Source organism: Takifugu rubripes, chromosome 12 (assembly GCF_901000725.2).
Source record: "Takifugu rubripes chromosome 12, fTakRub1.2, whole genome shotgun sequence".
Lineage (NCBI taxonomy): Eukaryota > Metazoa > Chordata > Actinopteri > Tetraodontiformes > Tetraodontidae > Takifugu > Takifugu rubripes.
The window spans coordinates 11,002,593-11,017,819 of NC_042296.1; the positions used below are offsets into that span (position 1 = coordinate 11,002,593).

At 48.0% G+C, this 15,227-nt stretch overlaps 2 protein-coding genes across 2 annotated transcripts; one reads left to right on the forward strand and one right to left on the reverse strand.

Moving 5' to 3' along the window:
• Window positions 1-5,460: 5,460 nt before the first annotated feature.
• bet1 (Bet1 golgi vesicular membrane trafficking protein) lies at window positions 5,461-7,298 on the forward strand. The gene is made up of 4 exons (XM_003969312.3): window positions 5,461-5,626; window positions 5,814-5,920; window positions 6,116-6,172; window positions 6,733-7,298. The coding sequence occupies exons 1-4, from the start codon at window positions 5,608-5,610 to the stop codon at window positions 6,886-6,888; spliced, it is 339 nt and encodes a 112-aa protein (XP_003969361.1). The 5' UTR covers window positions 5,461-5,607; the 3' UTR covers window positions 6,889-7,298.
• Window positions 7,251-15,018, reverse strand: LOC101070756 (probable acyl-CoA dehydrogenase 6). The gene is made up of 9 exons (XM_003969396.3): window positions 14,780-15,018; window positions 11,787-11,907; window positions 9,780-9,909; window positions 9,595-9,701; window positions 9,343-9,510; window positions 9,061-9,234; window positions 8,830-8,991; window positions 7,702-7,852; window positions 7,251-7,624 (listed from the first exon to the last, which is right to left on the reverse strand). Exons 1-9 carry the CDS (start codon window positions 15,002-15,004, stop codon window positions 7,534-7,536), a joined length of 1,329 nt encoding a protein of 442 aa, XP_003969445.3. The 5' UTR covers window positions 15,005-15,018; the 3' UTR covers window positions 7,251-7,533.
• Between the last annotated feature and the right edge of the window lie 209 nt (window positions 15,019-15,227).

The window sequence follows — 15,227 nt, forward strand, 5'->3', positions numbered from 1 at the left end:
ACCTCAATTCAAAGGTTGTTGTGCAGAGTGGGACCAAAGGGGAGCGTCCCCTGATGGCTGCCCGCTGATTGATTCTGGAAAAAACACAACACCTTTGTTGCTTCGGACCATTGTTTTTCCATCGTTCCGCGTCAGATCTGAAGGCGTGCGGCTTCAGTCGTCCCGCCGACTCAACCTCCCCCCAATCCAGTTAGCTGGGCTCGACTCCGCAGAGGAAGTTTTAATGATCAATTCTTCTTCCTGTCTCCGTCTAATGAGCGCGTCGCAGAGAGCGACAACTCTCCGGTAATCAATAAACATGTCCGAGTCGGGCCTGAAATCAGTCTCACTTATGCATAAGCAGATTACTGGGGATTTGTTCGGGGGTCTTCAGGAGCCACATTAAGCCTGCTTATTTAGCTGAGATCCAGTGACATGTGTAAATGACTCCAGAGGTCTGCAGGCTGTCAGCTAACCCCCGCTTTGTTTTGCATGAACGATGTCCTCCAGTTTAGCCATTCGTCACACGGCGACGCCTGCGCCCCCCCCCCCCCCCCCCCCTTTCATTTAAATGAACTGGAATGATTTACAACTTCAGGTCAGAAGGGGCAAAAAAAGACGTTTCTCTTGTGTCATTTTTTTTTTAAACGCGCAGAACTTTTACAGACAGACAAACGGACAGAGACGTGTTGCCGCGATGTCGTCTCTGCTCCTTTACGCCGCCACTGTCAATCGAAGGTAACCTGATGACCTGATTGTGTCCCCGTGCGCCTTGAACATTGATCCCATCTCTAGAAGTTAACGTAGAGATGTGGGACCGCCTGTCCGGTCCCCTGTTCCCCGCTCTGGTGGTTTTTGACACTTCTATCGCTTCAGTTTGAGGTGTGATCCTGTTTCTGGAGCCTGGGCCACCGCCTCGGACTTCTGAAACCAGATTACGCTTCGTAAAAGTCATCTGGTGCTCCCACGCAGACGCAGGGCCGGGATCTGAGACCGGGTGAGATCTGAGTCCAACAGGGTCTCCCTGGGTGACAGTCGGCGGCGGCGGCGGCGAAACGCCATCGAACGTTTTGCGCTCTTAAATCCCAACGTTCCAAAAGGCTGTATTTAATTTATGGCGGCCCAATTGCGCATTTTAGAAACACAAAGAGGCAGAAAGTAGGACAATAAAAAGATTAGATCAAACTTTAATCTCCGCGTTCCTTTTTCATTCTTTTCCGGCCAACAGCGGCTCGGCCTGGAAAACGGCATCTGCCAGAGACTTTAAACGATTATGGTGACAGAATTAAATTAGCTTTAGGCTCCTCCTCGTCCAATCAGTCCCCCGTTGGTGTCCCCCGCCCCCACCCCCGCTCCGGCCCCAGTACATCACCCATACCCGAACCCATGATTGCTCTCTGATTCCAGAGAGGGTATCTGGAGTGAGCTCAAATCCCTGTGGGGACATGAAGCAACTCAGACACTTAAGTCCAGCTGGACACAGGCAGCATGCGACCTTCTGTGTGTGTGTGGGGTGGGGGGGGCAATCGTGACTCTGCTTTCGTTTCATTTCCCTTTAAAAGTTATATATATATATATATATATATATATATATATATATCAAAAATGAGGCTGGATGAGGGAATAATTAAGGAAAGCAGCTTCCCCTTTCGTTGTCCCGGTCGGCTCGGCGGCAGGAATCAGCAGAGACGGGAACGTCCTCTCTCCACGATCAAAGACAGCAAGCTCGATCTGCTCCTGGCTGCTTTCTGACTCGCTTGGCTCGGCTGCGCCTCTCTGTTGTCAGGAACAGATAATTAGCGTATGTTGGGATCATTATTATTCCATTATCATGCAGGGGGCGACGCTCCTCGCCCCGAAGGACGGATGGATGGATCCTCAAGTCTCAACTGTAAACGCCTCCTCTGTCTAATCTTATTCCCCACATTATTCTCTCCTTTCCTCTTTGTGCAGGTCTCAGGGCCATCCAGCAGGTCAGCTGACCCCCCCCCACCCCCACATCTTCTGATGGGAACTGACTCCCCGTCCTCCTTAATCTGAGGGCGCCCTTCGATACTATTTCTCCCACCATCTTCCTTCGGCATTACTCACATCCTCCGGGCTGGTTTCACTCTTATCTCTCAGGCTGCACTCAGTTCAACTCACCTCACTTTTTTCACCAAACTACTTCCCCTTGAGCAAGCGTGACTTTTATCAATGTGCATAAAAACAGAACACGGCGGACATAAAAAGCCCATGTGGACTCTTGGATAAGTGTTTTAAGTGACCAAAAAAGGTCCTTTTGTGTAAGATTCATCCCTTTAAGGTGTTTATCTGAATAACAGGATGCTAATGGACATCATGGATGCCTGATTCGGAGTAAAAAACAAAAGGTGCTAGAATCTAGAAATTAGCACAGCAGATATATTCAACACTTTATTTACAGTCTTCTTCCTTTTATAAGTTAGTGCTCTTTTATTGTAGTTTAAACTATTATTTATCTGGTGGCGGGATTAGTAACTGGAGCTAGCTTTAAATGCTAATGAGCTGTAATGGCTCTCTGCGAGGCTAAATGCAGTCTCTTCTATAAACCAAACACCAAATGCGATATCAAGCTCATCTTAAAACCCGTATGTAGCTCTAGCTTTGCTCTCTTAATGTTCCCTCTATGGCGCTGCCTCGTGGAGAGCACCTTCAGACCCATGTTGATGCCGCACTTTCGGAGCCTCTGAGCACCTTTACGCACTTGAGAAATCAACTCCTGAGCAGTTCAGAGCCAGAAGAGCATTCCCTGCAGGTGCAGCACCCCAGGCGGTAGCCAGACCGGATCTGAGCAAATATCGATGCTGGGATGGAGATAATGCACATAAAGTCGACGGAAAAGCAGGACATAAAGACAGTGTTGGTTAACTATACTTAACTAAGACTTTGTGAACGGCGTCGAGGCTAAAGCGTCGAGGCTAAAGCAGGAGGCGACGCTCCACCCGTGGGGGTCAGAGAGGTTCAGAGACGCTATTGAAGGACAGTTATTGATTTAAAAAAAATGTAAACTTTGTTTACATCTTAATGATCACGTATGTGAATCAATACTTCAATCCAGCCTTAAATGCTTTTCCACGGCCTTTGCCGAGCGCTTGGCGGGAGCGCCAGCGTGCGGTCGAGGCTCCGTCCTAATGAGGGAAAGATAGATGAAGCGCTCCAGCGGTCCGGCCAATTCCCCGCATTTGTCTGGGATTCATACGAGGTGGAGATTCGGCGGCAGGGATGCACGCCGGCGAGCGGCGTCGCGTCTTCCAGCACGGTGACAACTCATTTCGGTTTGAGTAATGGTCTTCTTCAGCGGGGGTGATGGGGGGATTCCCTGAAGGAATTCAGCTTAGATGTGAGGTCTGCAACAGACGGATCTACGGGAACATCCGCTCGGAGACATCCGGAGGGTTGTTTTTGTAGCTTTGCTCCGAAGTGAGCGGCGTTTAATGTCTGGAACAGACTCCACACATATCAGACAAATCTCTCTTTATCTCCGTTCATCTACGTCTTTCTAATCATCTCCCCCAAATCAGTTTTGTTCCCTCAGACGTCTCAGTGCTCTCATTCACTGATGAATGAAGGGATTTAGTCCCATTCAGAACAACAACCAGCTATTCAGAACCCAAATCCACAACAAAAATGTGGAAGCTGGAGAATTTTAGACCAGAGGGCTGTCGGAGTTCCAAGTCACACTGGCGTGAAAAAACAAACAAACCCCCCCCCCTGTTCCCGAGGCTGGGTGAACCTCTCCTTCCCCATCGGGTTCATTCATCTCACCATTTTCTGGAGCGGTCACTCTCATCAACGTGAAACAGACCCCACTGGCACGATTCAGTGAGCAGCCGGCGACAGGAGAGCAACGCTAAATTACAGCCCTGCCTAGCATAGCATAGTTCAGGGAATATGGCGCTCAGTACTCAGTAGATACGCTACTATGGACCGTGTACATTGATGTATGTACTTTCCACTGTGCATTGCTGCTGTCATTAGTCGAGGTGAAATGCATTGTGGGATGTCGAGCTGTCCCAAGTCTTCACAAGTCACGTATGATGCATACTTGATAAAATACTGGCACTTGGAGCGAACTTTGGAATTGGAACAGTCGGGCGACTGATGACGATTCCCAAGCCCACGTATACCCAGGGGCCAGAGCTAGAACCAACAACCTCTGTATCAGTAGTCAGTCAAAAAAGAATCACATTCCTGATGGTGCTCGAATGTTTTTGATAGGTTAAGCCTAGAATTAGCTAGATATATACAATGGCGAGTAGGATTAGCCGTTATCCCTGTATCAGGAATCCTTTGACACCTGCATTTCCCTGGATACAGAGAATGTCCCACTGCATGGAAGCAAGCACACACTGTGTACACAGGACTCCACACAGACCGCTCTGGACCCGCTTTCACTTTCAGGGAGGATTAAGCCGGTTTTCCAGACGTCTGAATGTCTTTCTCCCATCTGATAAACACCATCCCCTCAGATGAGCGATATGCTGGCACCAAATCCGATCAATAGCTTCTGTTTCAAAGCCCCTGGTGTTATGGTCACGTAGACGGCAAATCCTTCAGGAGATTCATACCAAGATGAGCACGCGGAGGCATTGAAATGCACTACAGTGGCGGGGGCTTAAACTTGTATTTATTTATAAGATATTGGTTGGGGATAATTTAACACCATGACAGCCATTTTAATCTGTGGTGGGATGTGAGCTGCCTCCTGGAATATTGGCAAAAGGCTGAAGGAGGAGTGATGCATGATGGGGGGAAAGGAGAGCTAATGGTTGCTAAACAGCAAACGGGGATTGATTTATTTAGGAAAAACAGGGAAACTCTTCTTTATCCAGTACAGCAGATGTGGATGTGTCAGGAACAAAGTTAATTAATCCTCACAGGATGTTGGTCTCCGTTTCACAGGAGCCAAATTTCAAAGTGTTCAAAGGTAAAAACCTGCCTGAAAGGAACGACCCTGCAGTTTTCCATCCAAAGACAAATGAATTCACTGGTGTTTTACTGAGACTGGCAGCGTCGAGGATGGTGGACAAAGCAAGGTGGGAAAAAAATGCGTTTCTCCTTAATTACAGTCTCGTTCATTTTATCTCATCAAGAGGTCCGTATCTCTGCACGACGGTTATTTCAGAAGAAATTAATATTCTGACTTGGAAATGAATATTTTATAACTCATTTAAATCCAGGAATCAACATATTTTGACTAAATTAGACAAGAAAACATGAGATATACATAAGAGAACTAAAAGATCTCAAACTATTTGAGTTAATCACAGCAGAGGAGTTTAGAAGTAATCGTCTCTTAAACTGTGCAATTTTATATTTTATTATTTTTGTCTAATATAGACACGCGGATCTATTAGTTCCGCCAACGTACACTGAGGTTTCCTCATAAATACAAAAGCAAAATATCATGAAGTCATGGTACGGATAACATGACGGGAATATTGTATCGCTTTTCGTGTTGATTGTCCTCGTCGGCCACCGTGGTGTCGTGGCGTTTGCCGACGTATTCCTACTAAGCGAACCCTGTTGTTGGTCATATATTTCTTAGGCTTTGTTACTTTACACCTTAGTTTCAACCCATATAATTGTGCACGAAGGTGGTTCAGGATGAGACGCGCCGGTTTGGGTAGGACACAAATGCGCAGCTCTTGTTCCAACTTTAAATGATCTTGTTTGGTAGTCAGCTAGCTAACACTGGCTAATGTTGTTAGCAACGAAGTTCAGCTCTTTCAGCATATGGCGACGCTTAAGCACCGATAAATGCACATTATTTAGCTGAAGTGTTCGTGTTCATTTTAGTTCTTGTTGTGCAGGAGAAGGAGGACCTGGGGCTTATGTCGCCAGCGGATACAGCGTGTACGAGGAGGAAAACGAGCGCTTACAGGAAGGACTGAAAGCCAAAGTGAACGTTTTAAAGAGTGTCAGTAAAAATCACAACTGCTCTTTTAATGCTTTATTCTTAGATGTCCTGCAAATATATGTTACGTCTCTTTTCACGAGTAAACTACGACGGGAAAGCTACTGATGTTTTCCATATGGTCCACATTAACTGGTGCACCTTTTGTATTATTCGCTTTATTCTACTAGTAATTCGGATCTTTACTGGTTTTTACAGCTGTCGATCGACATTGGAACAGAAGTCAAATATCACAACAAGATGTTAGATGAGATGGTGAGTTTCACGTTTGGTTTACTGTCACCTGGGAAAATCAATGCGTTATTTTCTTTCCAGGGTGCAGCGACAGTTGGAAAAATAACATACTTGCAATTAAACATTCTATATGTGTCATATCTTGTTTGGTTGTGAAACATAGCCTCATTCTTTCATCTTGGAATCATCAGGAATGACTGAAGGCAAGGTACACACTTCATTGCAGGGCCCAATATGAGCATTTGTGGGTTTGGCAGGCCCCCCTGACTCCATGGAGCAAGGCACCAAACTGGTAGTGCTACTACCAGGAGGCCTTTTTATGTGTTGGATGCACCGGGGCTTGAACTGAGAACCCGCTGCTTCCCAGCCCAGCCCCCACCCTTACATATAGTGTTTATAGCCTCATGTTTCAGTACAGGTCGTTATATTTCTTGGACCTTTTACTGAATATTTCAGTTGCTTTATTAAGGAAAAGGGTTTTCATGACGCTTCTACTAAGAATAAAACAAGTTTGTGGATCTACGTGCTCGTTTGCCAGCCTGGCTGGACGTTGAACTGTTCCTATCTGTTGTTATCTCCAGGACTCAGACTTTGACTCCACGGGGGGCCTGCTGGGCGCCACCATCGGCAGGGTCAAGCAGCTCTCCAGAGGCAGCCAGACCAAACTCTTGTGCTACATGCTCCTCTTCTGCTTCTTCGTCTTCTTCATCCTCTACTGGTTCATCAAGCTGAGGTGATAACGGACCCCGTTGATCTCACATCGCACCTGTGTCACCGGTGAAGCTTCAAACCAGAGGAATGAGGAAACATTTTTTTTTTTACTGACGGTTTTGTACGTGCACGCGTGGCTGAGTCTCTGAGACCTTTTCTTTCTCATGATGCATGATTCGACATATTTGATGGTTAAATTTACACGTTCTGAGCAGTAACGTAACAGTAGAGCTGCTGTGGTAACACTTAATATAGCACAGGTATATTTCATGTCCAGTTCATTTATGTACAGTGAATATGATTAAGTATTAAACATAATTCTGTGTATGTTTGCCAGAATTAACAGGTACACGGCAGCAGGTGACAATAAAAATCGGTACCCACATTGTTTCTTTGTAAAGATGTTTTAGTGTAAATAAATGAATTTTATGCTCTGAATTTCTTTTTTGCCAGCCTCATTTGTTTCTGAACTGATCTGTCCATGTCCACCCACGTTTACTTTATGTCACACAACAGTTAATTCATGCATTCCTTCAGTCACACATTCCTTCAGTCACACCTGTGAGGTCACAAAAGGTCAGCCTCCATCGGCTGCTGTTAAAGGCCAACTGCTGTACATTTGTCAAAAGTGCCCCGTGAGTCCGTATCGGCGCTCTGGACCGCCGCTGACATCATTTCCTGGGCAGAGTGTCCATGTATTTACAGATTATTTCCAGCATCACCTCGTCTGCACCACCGCCGATTGATATCAACCTTCCGTCCCTGCAGGAAGAGCCACATTTAAGGTGAGATGGGGTTACCATGGAGACGTTAGGAACTCTTCATGGCTACAGTCTCACCTGTAGAATCTGCTGACCAGCAGGTCGCTGGTGAAGCCCATTCCTCCCCAGAACTGCAGGCAGCTGTCGCTCACCTCCCTGGCCAGCCGGCCGCCCTTTAGCTTGGCCATGGACGCCAGTTTGGTGACATCATTGCCTTTAACGTACAAAGCTGCAGGGACAGAGGAAGGACCCGGGAGTCAAGAGCAGGCCACACATATCAGGTCTGGAGTCATCACAGTTTTCCAGGGAACAAATGGGCGTGGATGAGCGTAAAAACCAGTCACACAGTCCCAGCTCAGCAAATCAGACTTTCACTGGTTGGATTCATTCAAGGCTGCCAGCAGCTGGAACTGTTATGGACCATAAACAGGAAAAAACCCCACAACAGACGGATTCGCCATCATCCTCATCTGGAGAACCATGATGTGAAAGCCAAGCTTTGCCCAAAATAGAACTGCAAAGAGGAGTTTGGCGGTTTCTTCCACCCTCCTTTTAATCAATGAAAACAGCATTAAAGCAAAGGGAAAATAAAAATCTAAATACCTTAAAGTTAGGACACTGAAATTCCATCTTAAATGTAGAAGTAATATTATTTTTTGGATGTCATAAATGCCATTTTCATGTATAATTCCAGCAGTAAAGCAGCGGCTTCGTGACCATTTATTCAGGTCAATTTGACTTTATTAATACAACCTGTTGCAGAAGCCCGACCCCAAAACAAGCGACAGTGGCTGGAATGAGACCTTGAGCAGGGTCAGACCCATGGGGGGGGGGGGTCCTGTTGATGGCTAGCCATGAAAAGGAGGAGGAAGGGAGGAATTGTTATACTGCAGACACACAACTGGGGGTCAGCAGGGTCATCCGTGCATCCATCGCCGCCACATGACTGACAGGTGATGTTGGCGATTGACTGATGGCAGCGATTGACTGATGGCAGCACAGAGGCTGGAGACTCTGGTTACAGTGAACAGATCTGCGCCACCATGTGACCATGTGGGTCATGTGACTGTTGTTGCCGGGGAAATGAAATGGGTTGATGGGTTTTGTTCCTGCTGCAGGTCACGTAGGTCACGTATCTGATCTAGGAAGCTCGAAGCAGCATCGAGGAACACGTAGTCCCCACTGGTGTTTGTCCCTGGTCCCTACCTGTGGCTCGGTGGACCAGAGAGCGCAGCAGCTCCACCTCCGTCTGAAGCTCCGCCAAGCGGAAGCGAACCCACTGGTGGTAGAGGACCGGCTGCTTGAAGATCTTCCTCTGCCGTGTGTACTGGATGGTCTCCTGAATGATGTTGTCCAACATGGCCAGAGCTGAGGGTGGAGAGATAAAGGAGACGTGACCCCATCGCCAGGTCAGCCGAGAGTAGAGCGCTCACTCACTGTTGGCCGCAGCCCAGAGCCTCTCCTCCTGGAACTGAAGCATCTGGTAGGTGAAGCCCAGGCCTTCTTGGCCGATGATGTTCTTACGGGGCACGCGCACGTCGTCGAAGAACACCTCCGCCGTGTCCGAGGACCTCATCCCCAGTTTCTCGATCTTGCGGGCGATGTGTACGCCTGTTAGAAAAACCAAAAACGGAGTTCTTTTTTTCCCTGCTATGTCCAGTTTCCCCTTTCTGTCCGTCATCCACTTTCTGCTGGTGCGAGAACGTGACCGACGCCTACCTGGCAGGTTCATGGGTAAGCAGATGAGGGATTTGTTCCTGTGCGGGGGCCCGTCGCCGGTGTTGGCCAGGAGACACATCCAGTCCGCCTGGGCTCCGTTGGTGGTCCACATCTTTCCCCCGTTGATCACGTACTCCTCCCCGTCCTTCACCGCCTTGGTGGCGATGCCTGGGTGGGAGAGCAGCAGCTTGAAGCTGAAACGCTGCTCCGTTCTCTCAAACGCGACCCGTCGCATCGGTCGAAAAGACTCACTTGAGACGTCGGAGCCGGCTCCCACTTCACTGACCCCGAGACAGGCCACCACGTCCCCCGCTATGGAGGGACGGAGGAACTGCTGCTTTAGCTCCTCCGAACCGAACCTACAAAAACACACACACACACACACACAGTGAAATCTTTATTCTGGGTTTAACTGCAGGATGTGGTGGAGGGGCTACCTGGCCAGAGCAGGGGTGGCCATGTCCGTCTGGACGCCGATGGCCATGGGGATGCCTCCGCAGCGGATGTTGCCCAGCTCCTCCGACACCGCCATGCTGTAGCTGAAGTCCAGACCCAAGCCTCCATATTCTGCAGGAGAGGCAACAACTCGTCCTTACTCCATCGCCGAGGCGCTGCCTCCCACGACCCTGCCCCATATCTGCTCGCCCTGTGACCAACGCATCTATCGGCGCCCTCTCGTTAATGACGCGGCGTCATCGTGAGTCGTGACTCGTACGTGTTGGGAGATCAGCGGGGTCGCCGTCACCCGGGTGTCATTTCATTCCACCCTGTTTTAGCTGTTATCTGCATAAACTGGCTTCTTTCATCATCAGTAACAGAACTTACAGGGCAGAGAAGGACCACCTCAATACAGTTTATGCTAAACGCTAACGACCAATTTACCGTCCTCAGTTTACACATGCACGTGCTTCCAACTTGTTCACGTAGCACTTGAAAAGTGCATTGAAAAGAAAGAAATTAAACATGTTCAAAACTAGAAATGTCCCCCACGGTGAGCCCATCAGTGATTCCATTAGCTCAAATCTCTTAATGACGGCGTTCAGCCAGCCTAAAGTAACGAGGCTTGGTGCCGTTTCCCGTGATTAAATACAATAAGACGGCCCCTCGCTGATGAACGCGAGCGGTGACTGACAATAACGAACGGTTGTTGCTTTTATCATAGCGACTGCAGCAAACTGGTTTATTATCACCTGTCAGACCCGTTATTGAGCCCAGAGCAGCGCCGTCTGGCAAACGCGCAGGAAAGAGGGACGTATAACGGGACGTGGGAGCAAAAATAAATACAAACGGGGGGGAAACAGGTGCAGCTGCGTATCGATAGGCGCCCCTGCGGTGCAGAGAGTGGATGGAGGGAAGCACCGAGGCCGGGGAACAGCGGGCCATCTGCTCGAGCAAACAAGCCCAGGAAAACAAACCCAAGTCTGTCACAAACATCAGTCCTATGCACATATGTTCCTTTGGAACAACAGATGTTCTTCAGGGTAGAGCGGAGCTTTAGGTGACCCGTGCAGGATGTTGTTGGAGAAAACATGGGCCCGTCAACGGATAAAATGCATGGAAGGAAGCGCACGTTTGTGGTACTTGTAATGAGAGTTTGGGAAAGAGTCCTGCGCCTAAAAATGTGAAGAAGGGAAGAGCCTGAACACACACGATTCTCCCAGGGGTCAGTCAACTGAAAGAAATATGCAGCTCCAGAAGGAAAAGGCTGCGGGCTGCCAGGTTCTGCCCGTCAGGAGGAACAAGGTCAGTGCCACTGCTGTTAAAACCTCCCAAAACAGAGGGAAACGGGCCGGGAGCCAAGGGTCATCCCAGACCTCTGAAGTGGTGGCTTGGAGAAAACTTCCTGCTCTCGTGTTTTGAAAAGGAATAAAGTCTTTCCTGGAGGGAGGCAGCGTTTTAGCGGTGAAACCGAGGGAAACGTGGCCCGGCAACAGACCTCAACACCTAACACGAGCACATTTTGGCGACAGACCTGTCGGCTCCATAAGTACTTCCAAGAAATTCCCTGGTAACGGGACAATGGAGCCACCAAAACTCTGCTGGGGTTAAATCAGGAGGACGAGATCACAAGTGGGGCTTTTGACCCCTTCCTGGAGGTTCTTGAAACTAAGAACATGTGCAGATATGTGAATAAACAGCCCCGGTTTATTGAAGGAACTATCTTCATGCTTCCACCCCCACGCCGCTGCTCTGTAATCCATCTGACTAAAGCTCACATCCTGTCTATGCTGCACATTTTAATCCCCCGACACCTGCGATAAAATCTTCAACACGATAGATGTCGATCGTCGGGGGTTCGACTCCAGCTATCGTCCCGTCGAGACAAACCAGACCTCCAGCAGATGTCCCCCCGGCCCAGCAGGGACGGCTGGGAACGGGATGGCGCCCGGCGCCACGGCGGGAACGCCAGCGTTCGACTGCAACGGCGGTAAAAACCTCCTTACCGACTGGTTTGTTGACTCCTAGAAAACCAGCGTTTCCCAAGAGCTTGAAGACTTTGTGAGCAGGAAATTGACCCTCCGCCTCCCACTGATCCACATGAGGGTTGATCTCCTGATCGATGATCTAAAACGCAAACACAGGAAACATTCAGGCTCCTGCTTCCTGGGGCGAATCTCTGCACCCATCTCCAGTATTTGGATCTGGATCCCACAGACAGTTTATATATCAACATCAGAACGAAGCCAGGGGATCTATTTTCTGCAAACACACCCACACCCACACACACACGTGAACCGCCGTGTTCTGATAAGGCTGGAATGAAACCAACAGGTCCAGTCAAACTCCCAGAACAAATTATCGCCGGGGATTTGTGCCGCCGAAGGATTAGACATCACGGGCAACATTGTGCTGACATTCAGCATCTTTGCACGCCGCCGCCAGGATGCCAACATTTTAATGGCTTCCTTTCAGTTTTTGGCAAGGTGGGAAAAACCTCGTGATGTTTGGAGCAGCAGAATGAGGCTGAAACTAACGACGTTCCCGCCGGGAGAGCGGCTGATCCGTCCATTCAGGAGTTTAACGCCAACGAATCAGGCTGAGGGGTTACACCACATTTTATATGGCGAGGCGGAACTATTTTAGCGTGCTAAAATGTAAAAAAAGGGCAGTAAAATGTGCACACGCAGTGATTATTTCCTAATTTTTAATTATTAACGCTGCTTAAGCCTGGAGCTGTGTGCTAATTCCTACAAGCTACATGGAAATAAGGTCTGAGAACTTCAGAGGTCACCTGAAAACAGGAAATAGATTTTCTTTTCTATCTGAATTCAAGCAGCTTCCTTTTTTACATCACCGGCGCCGACTTTGGTGAGTCATGAATAAAATAGACGAGAGCCTTTTTTATAGTGTAGAAACGTCGGTGACGTGATTCCCGCTGAGCTTCTTCAGGTGTCCTCAGCTGGAGCGCCGTTAAAGGTCAACATTTGCATGCAGACACCAGCTTTCTTCTCTTTTTCAGAGTAACTCTAAACACAACTCCAATGGAAATTAGCAATATGTAACATATAATTAGTGATATTAGAGCCATGAGGTCATAAATCCTACTTAATTATTCCTAAACGTGTGAAAATGCACGTGAAGAAAAGAGCGCAGCAACAAGCTGTTTCAGATCTAAACTTAAGAACAACAAAGAGCTGAAGACAAACTACCAGACCTTTCTGCAAAAAAAGTGATTTTCTGCCTCCAAAACACACAAATGCAAACCAGCCGCGCACGGGCTGCCAAGACTAACAGGCTGAGCGAGGAGCCTCGGAACAGGGGCGGCGCGGCGCTCCCGTTGTGGTCGAAACAGGAAGCAGACGCTGCTTTTACAGATTTAGCAGGCACAACATGCAGAATTAGGCCGATAACTAGACAGGCTGGTCACCTTTGACCTGCATTCCAATCAGCCCTGGAGTTCAGCTCTCCGGAAGGGACGGGGGAGTGAGCGCTAACTGGGAGTGATCCCACAATGCTGCACAAAGGTTAGCGTGGACAAACTCCCGAATTCCACAGCAGATCGAGGCCGGTGCTCAGGAACGAGGCTTTCGCAGGACTGAGGGATATTACTGTGATTCCGAAGCTTTGGAATGTGAAAAGAGTTTGGCTCTTTGTCCAACCAAATTGCGTTAAATGGGAATTCTCTGACATTCGGTGACACCATCACTCCAGGGATGTTCCGCTCATCAGCCACCGCAGCTGCGATGACGCAAAATCCGTCACCGACGTAACCAGGCAGCTTCCATCGAAAGGAAACGACATCAGCTAAACAGGAATGATTTAGAATATTCATGTAGCAAAAATACGAGTAAACGTTGAGTATGATATTATTCCCAGTAATGCTGCAAAGACACGGCAGGACAGCATAACGCATGCTGAGCACTTCCTGTTCCTACTTTTAGAAGGTATCTGAAATGACCGAGGGCATTATCTACAAACTTAAACAATAGACTTTGTTGCCGTGTTGGGAAATGCCGGCCTCAAACCCAGGAAGCGGCGCGCGTCACTTCCGAGAAGTGGCAGGGAAAGTCTGGCGTTTCTGTCCTGGTGCAGCACCGTCCTGGAGACACGGCATCTGGAACAGTAAGTGGAACAACCAGGAATTTCTGACTAAGTCCCCAACATGGGAAGCAGTCTGCCTGGGCCTGTGTGAACACCAAACACCAGCTCAACCCCTGGCGAGGGAGAGACAATTTAGCAACGCGGGACCTTGAAGAGTCACTAAAGGACTTCCTACAACCCCATTTGTCTACATCTATAAAAACTACCCTACTGGGAATTCTTTTAATACACCTTGATGTTTCCCTTCCTGCACTGCTGGCAGATTGTTCCTCGTTTCCTTTCTATATTTGTATCCTTCCCATTACCCAGAGGTGTAGTTTCTTTTTTTAACCTATTGATATTTAGTCACACAACACATTTAGCCAGTGCTACTTTCGCACCCTGTAATTTCGGTCTAAAAGAGTTAAGCAAGATGTTAATGCTTCCTCCTATTTATTCATTACCTTAATTTGGGGGTTAGAGAGGTTTAACATCTGCTCTGCTGGGTAAACAGCACTGATTATTACTTAATTAGCACGTTTTTAATGAGCTAAAGCAGCAGATTTTATATTCTGTGTCCATCTGTTCTTATTTCAACCATCCTACTCGTGTTTTAATTTAATTAACAATTCCTATATATTAAAACAACAATTACAGCTCGGTATCTTGTTCAAGGACGCATATAAATAGCAGGGACCTGGATTCGAACCAACGACCTTCGTATTAACATAGCGTCGCTGGCGCACCATAACAAGACCTTCATTATTATAAAATCAAATGAATAAATAGATTAGATGAAGCATATTGCGCTTCTTTTTATTGTAGGACAGACTGATGCTTAGCTGTGTATTAATAGAAAATACTTAATGTCAGTTTTTTCCACGGTAAAGTCAAAGTTCGCTGCACTCCTGCGTACCTTTCTGAGGGACTCCTTCAACGCAAGGTGCTCGGGTGTGTAGAGTAAATGATCACTGACGGTGTCTGAGGCTCCAGACGTTGCTGCTTTAGGCAACACTTGGTCCGACAGGGCCCGGACACCGACAGGCGAGCAGGAATGCTTAAAAACGCGGCCGCAGAGTCGCAGCTTGAGACGCGGAGCGCCTCTGAGCAGCGCCATTTCTGTTGTCCTCCGTCTGCGCATGCGCACACGTGGGTCCCGCTCCCACCGGAAGTGGGGAGCTGAGTGGAAATGGCCAGCTGAGTTCACTCATCCTCAACTCATTTAGGAAAATAACACCTTCAGTCTCGTCCCAAAGGCTTAATTCAAATAAACTATCATTTCCCCCCCTCTTTTCATTTATTACGGGTGTTTTTAATATGACACCGAATCAGAAACCTAAAACCCGACAGAGCATTCTTGGCAT

Bases quoted from the DNA above. Each gene is read 5' to 3' on its own strand.
- bet1 (XM_003969312.3), top strand. The intron at 5,921-6,115 runs GTCAGTAAAAAT...TGGTTTTTACAG, and splicing joins AAGTGAACGTTTTAAAGAGT to CTGTCGATCGACATTGGAAC. The intron at 6,173-6,732 runs GTGAGTTTCACG...TGTTATCTCCAG, and splicing joins ACAAGATGTTAGATGAGATG to GACTCAGACTTTGACTCCAC.
- LOC101070756 (XM_003969396.3), bottom strand. From the start codon at position 15,004: ATGCGCAGACGGAGGACAACAGAAATGGCGCTGCTCAGAGGCGCTCCG. The intron at 9,235-9,342 runs GTAGGCGTCGGT...TTTTTCTAACAG, and splicing joins CTTACCCATGAACCTGCCAG to GCGTACACATCGCCCGCAAG. The intron at 7,853-8,829 runs GTAGGGACCAGG...CTGTCCCTGCAG, and splicing joins TCTGGTCCACCGAGCCACAG to CTTTGTACGTTAAAGGCAAT.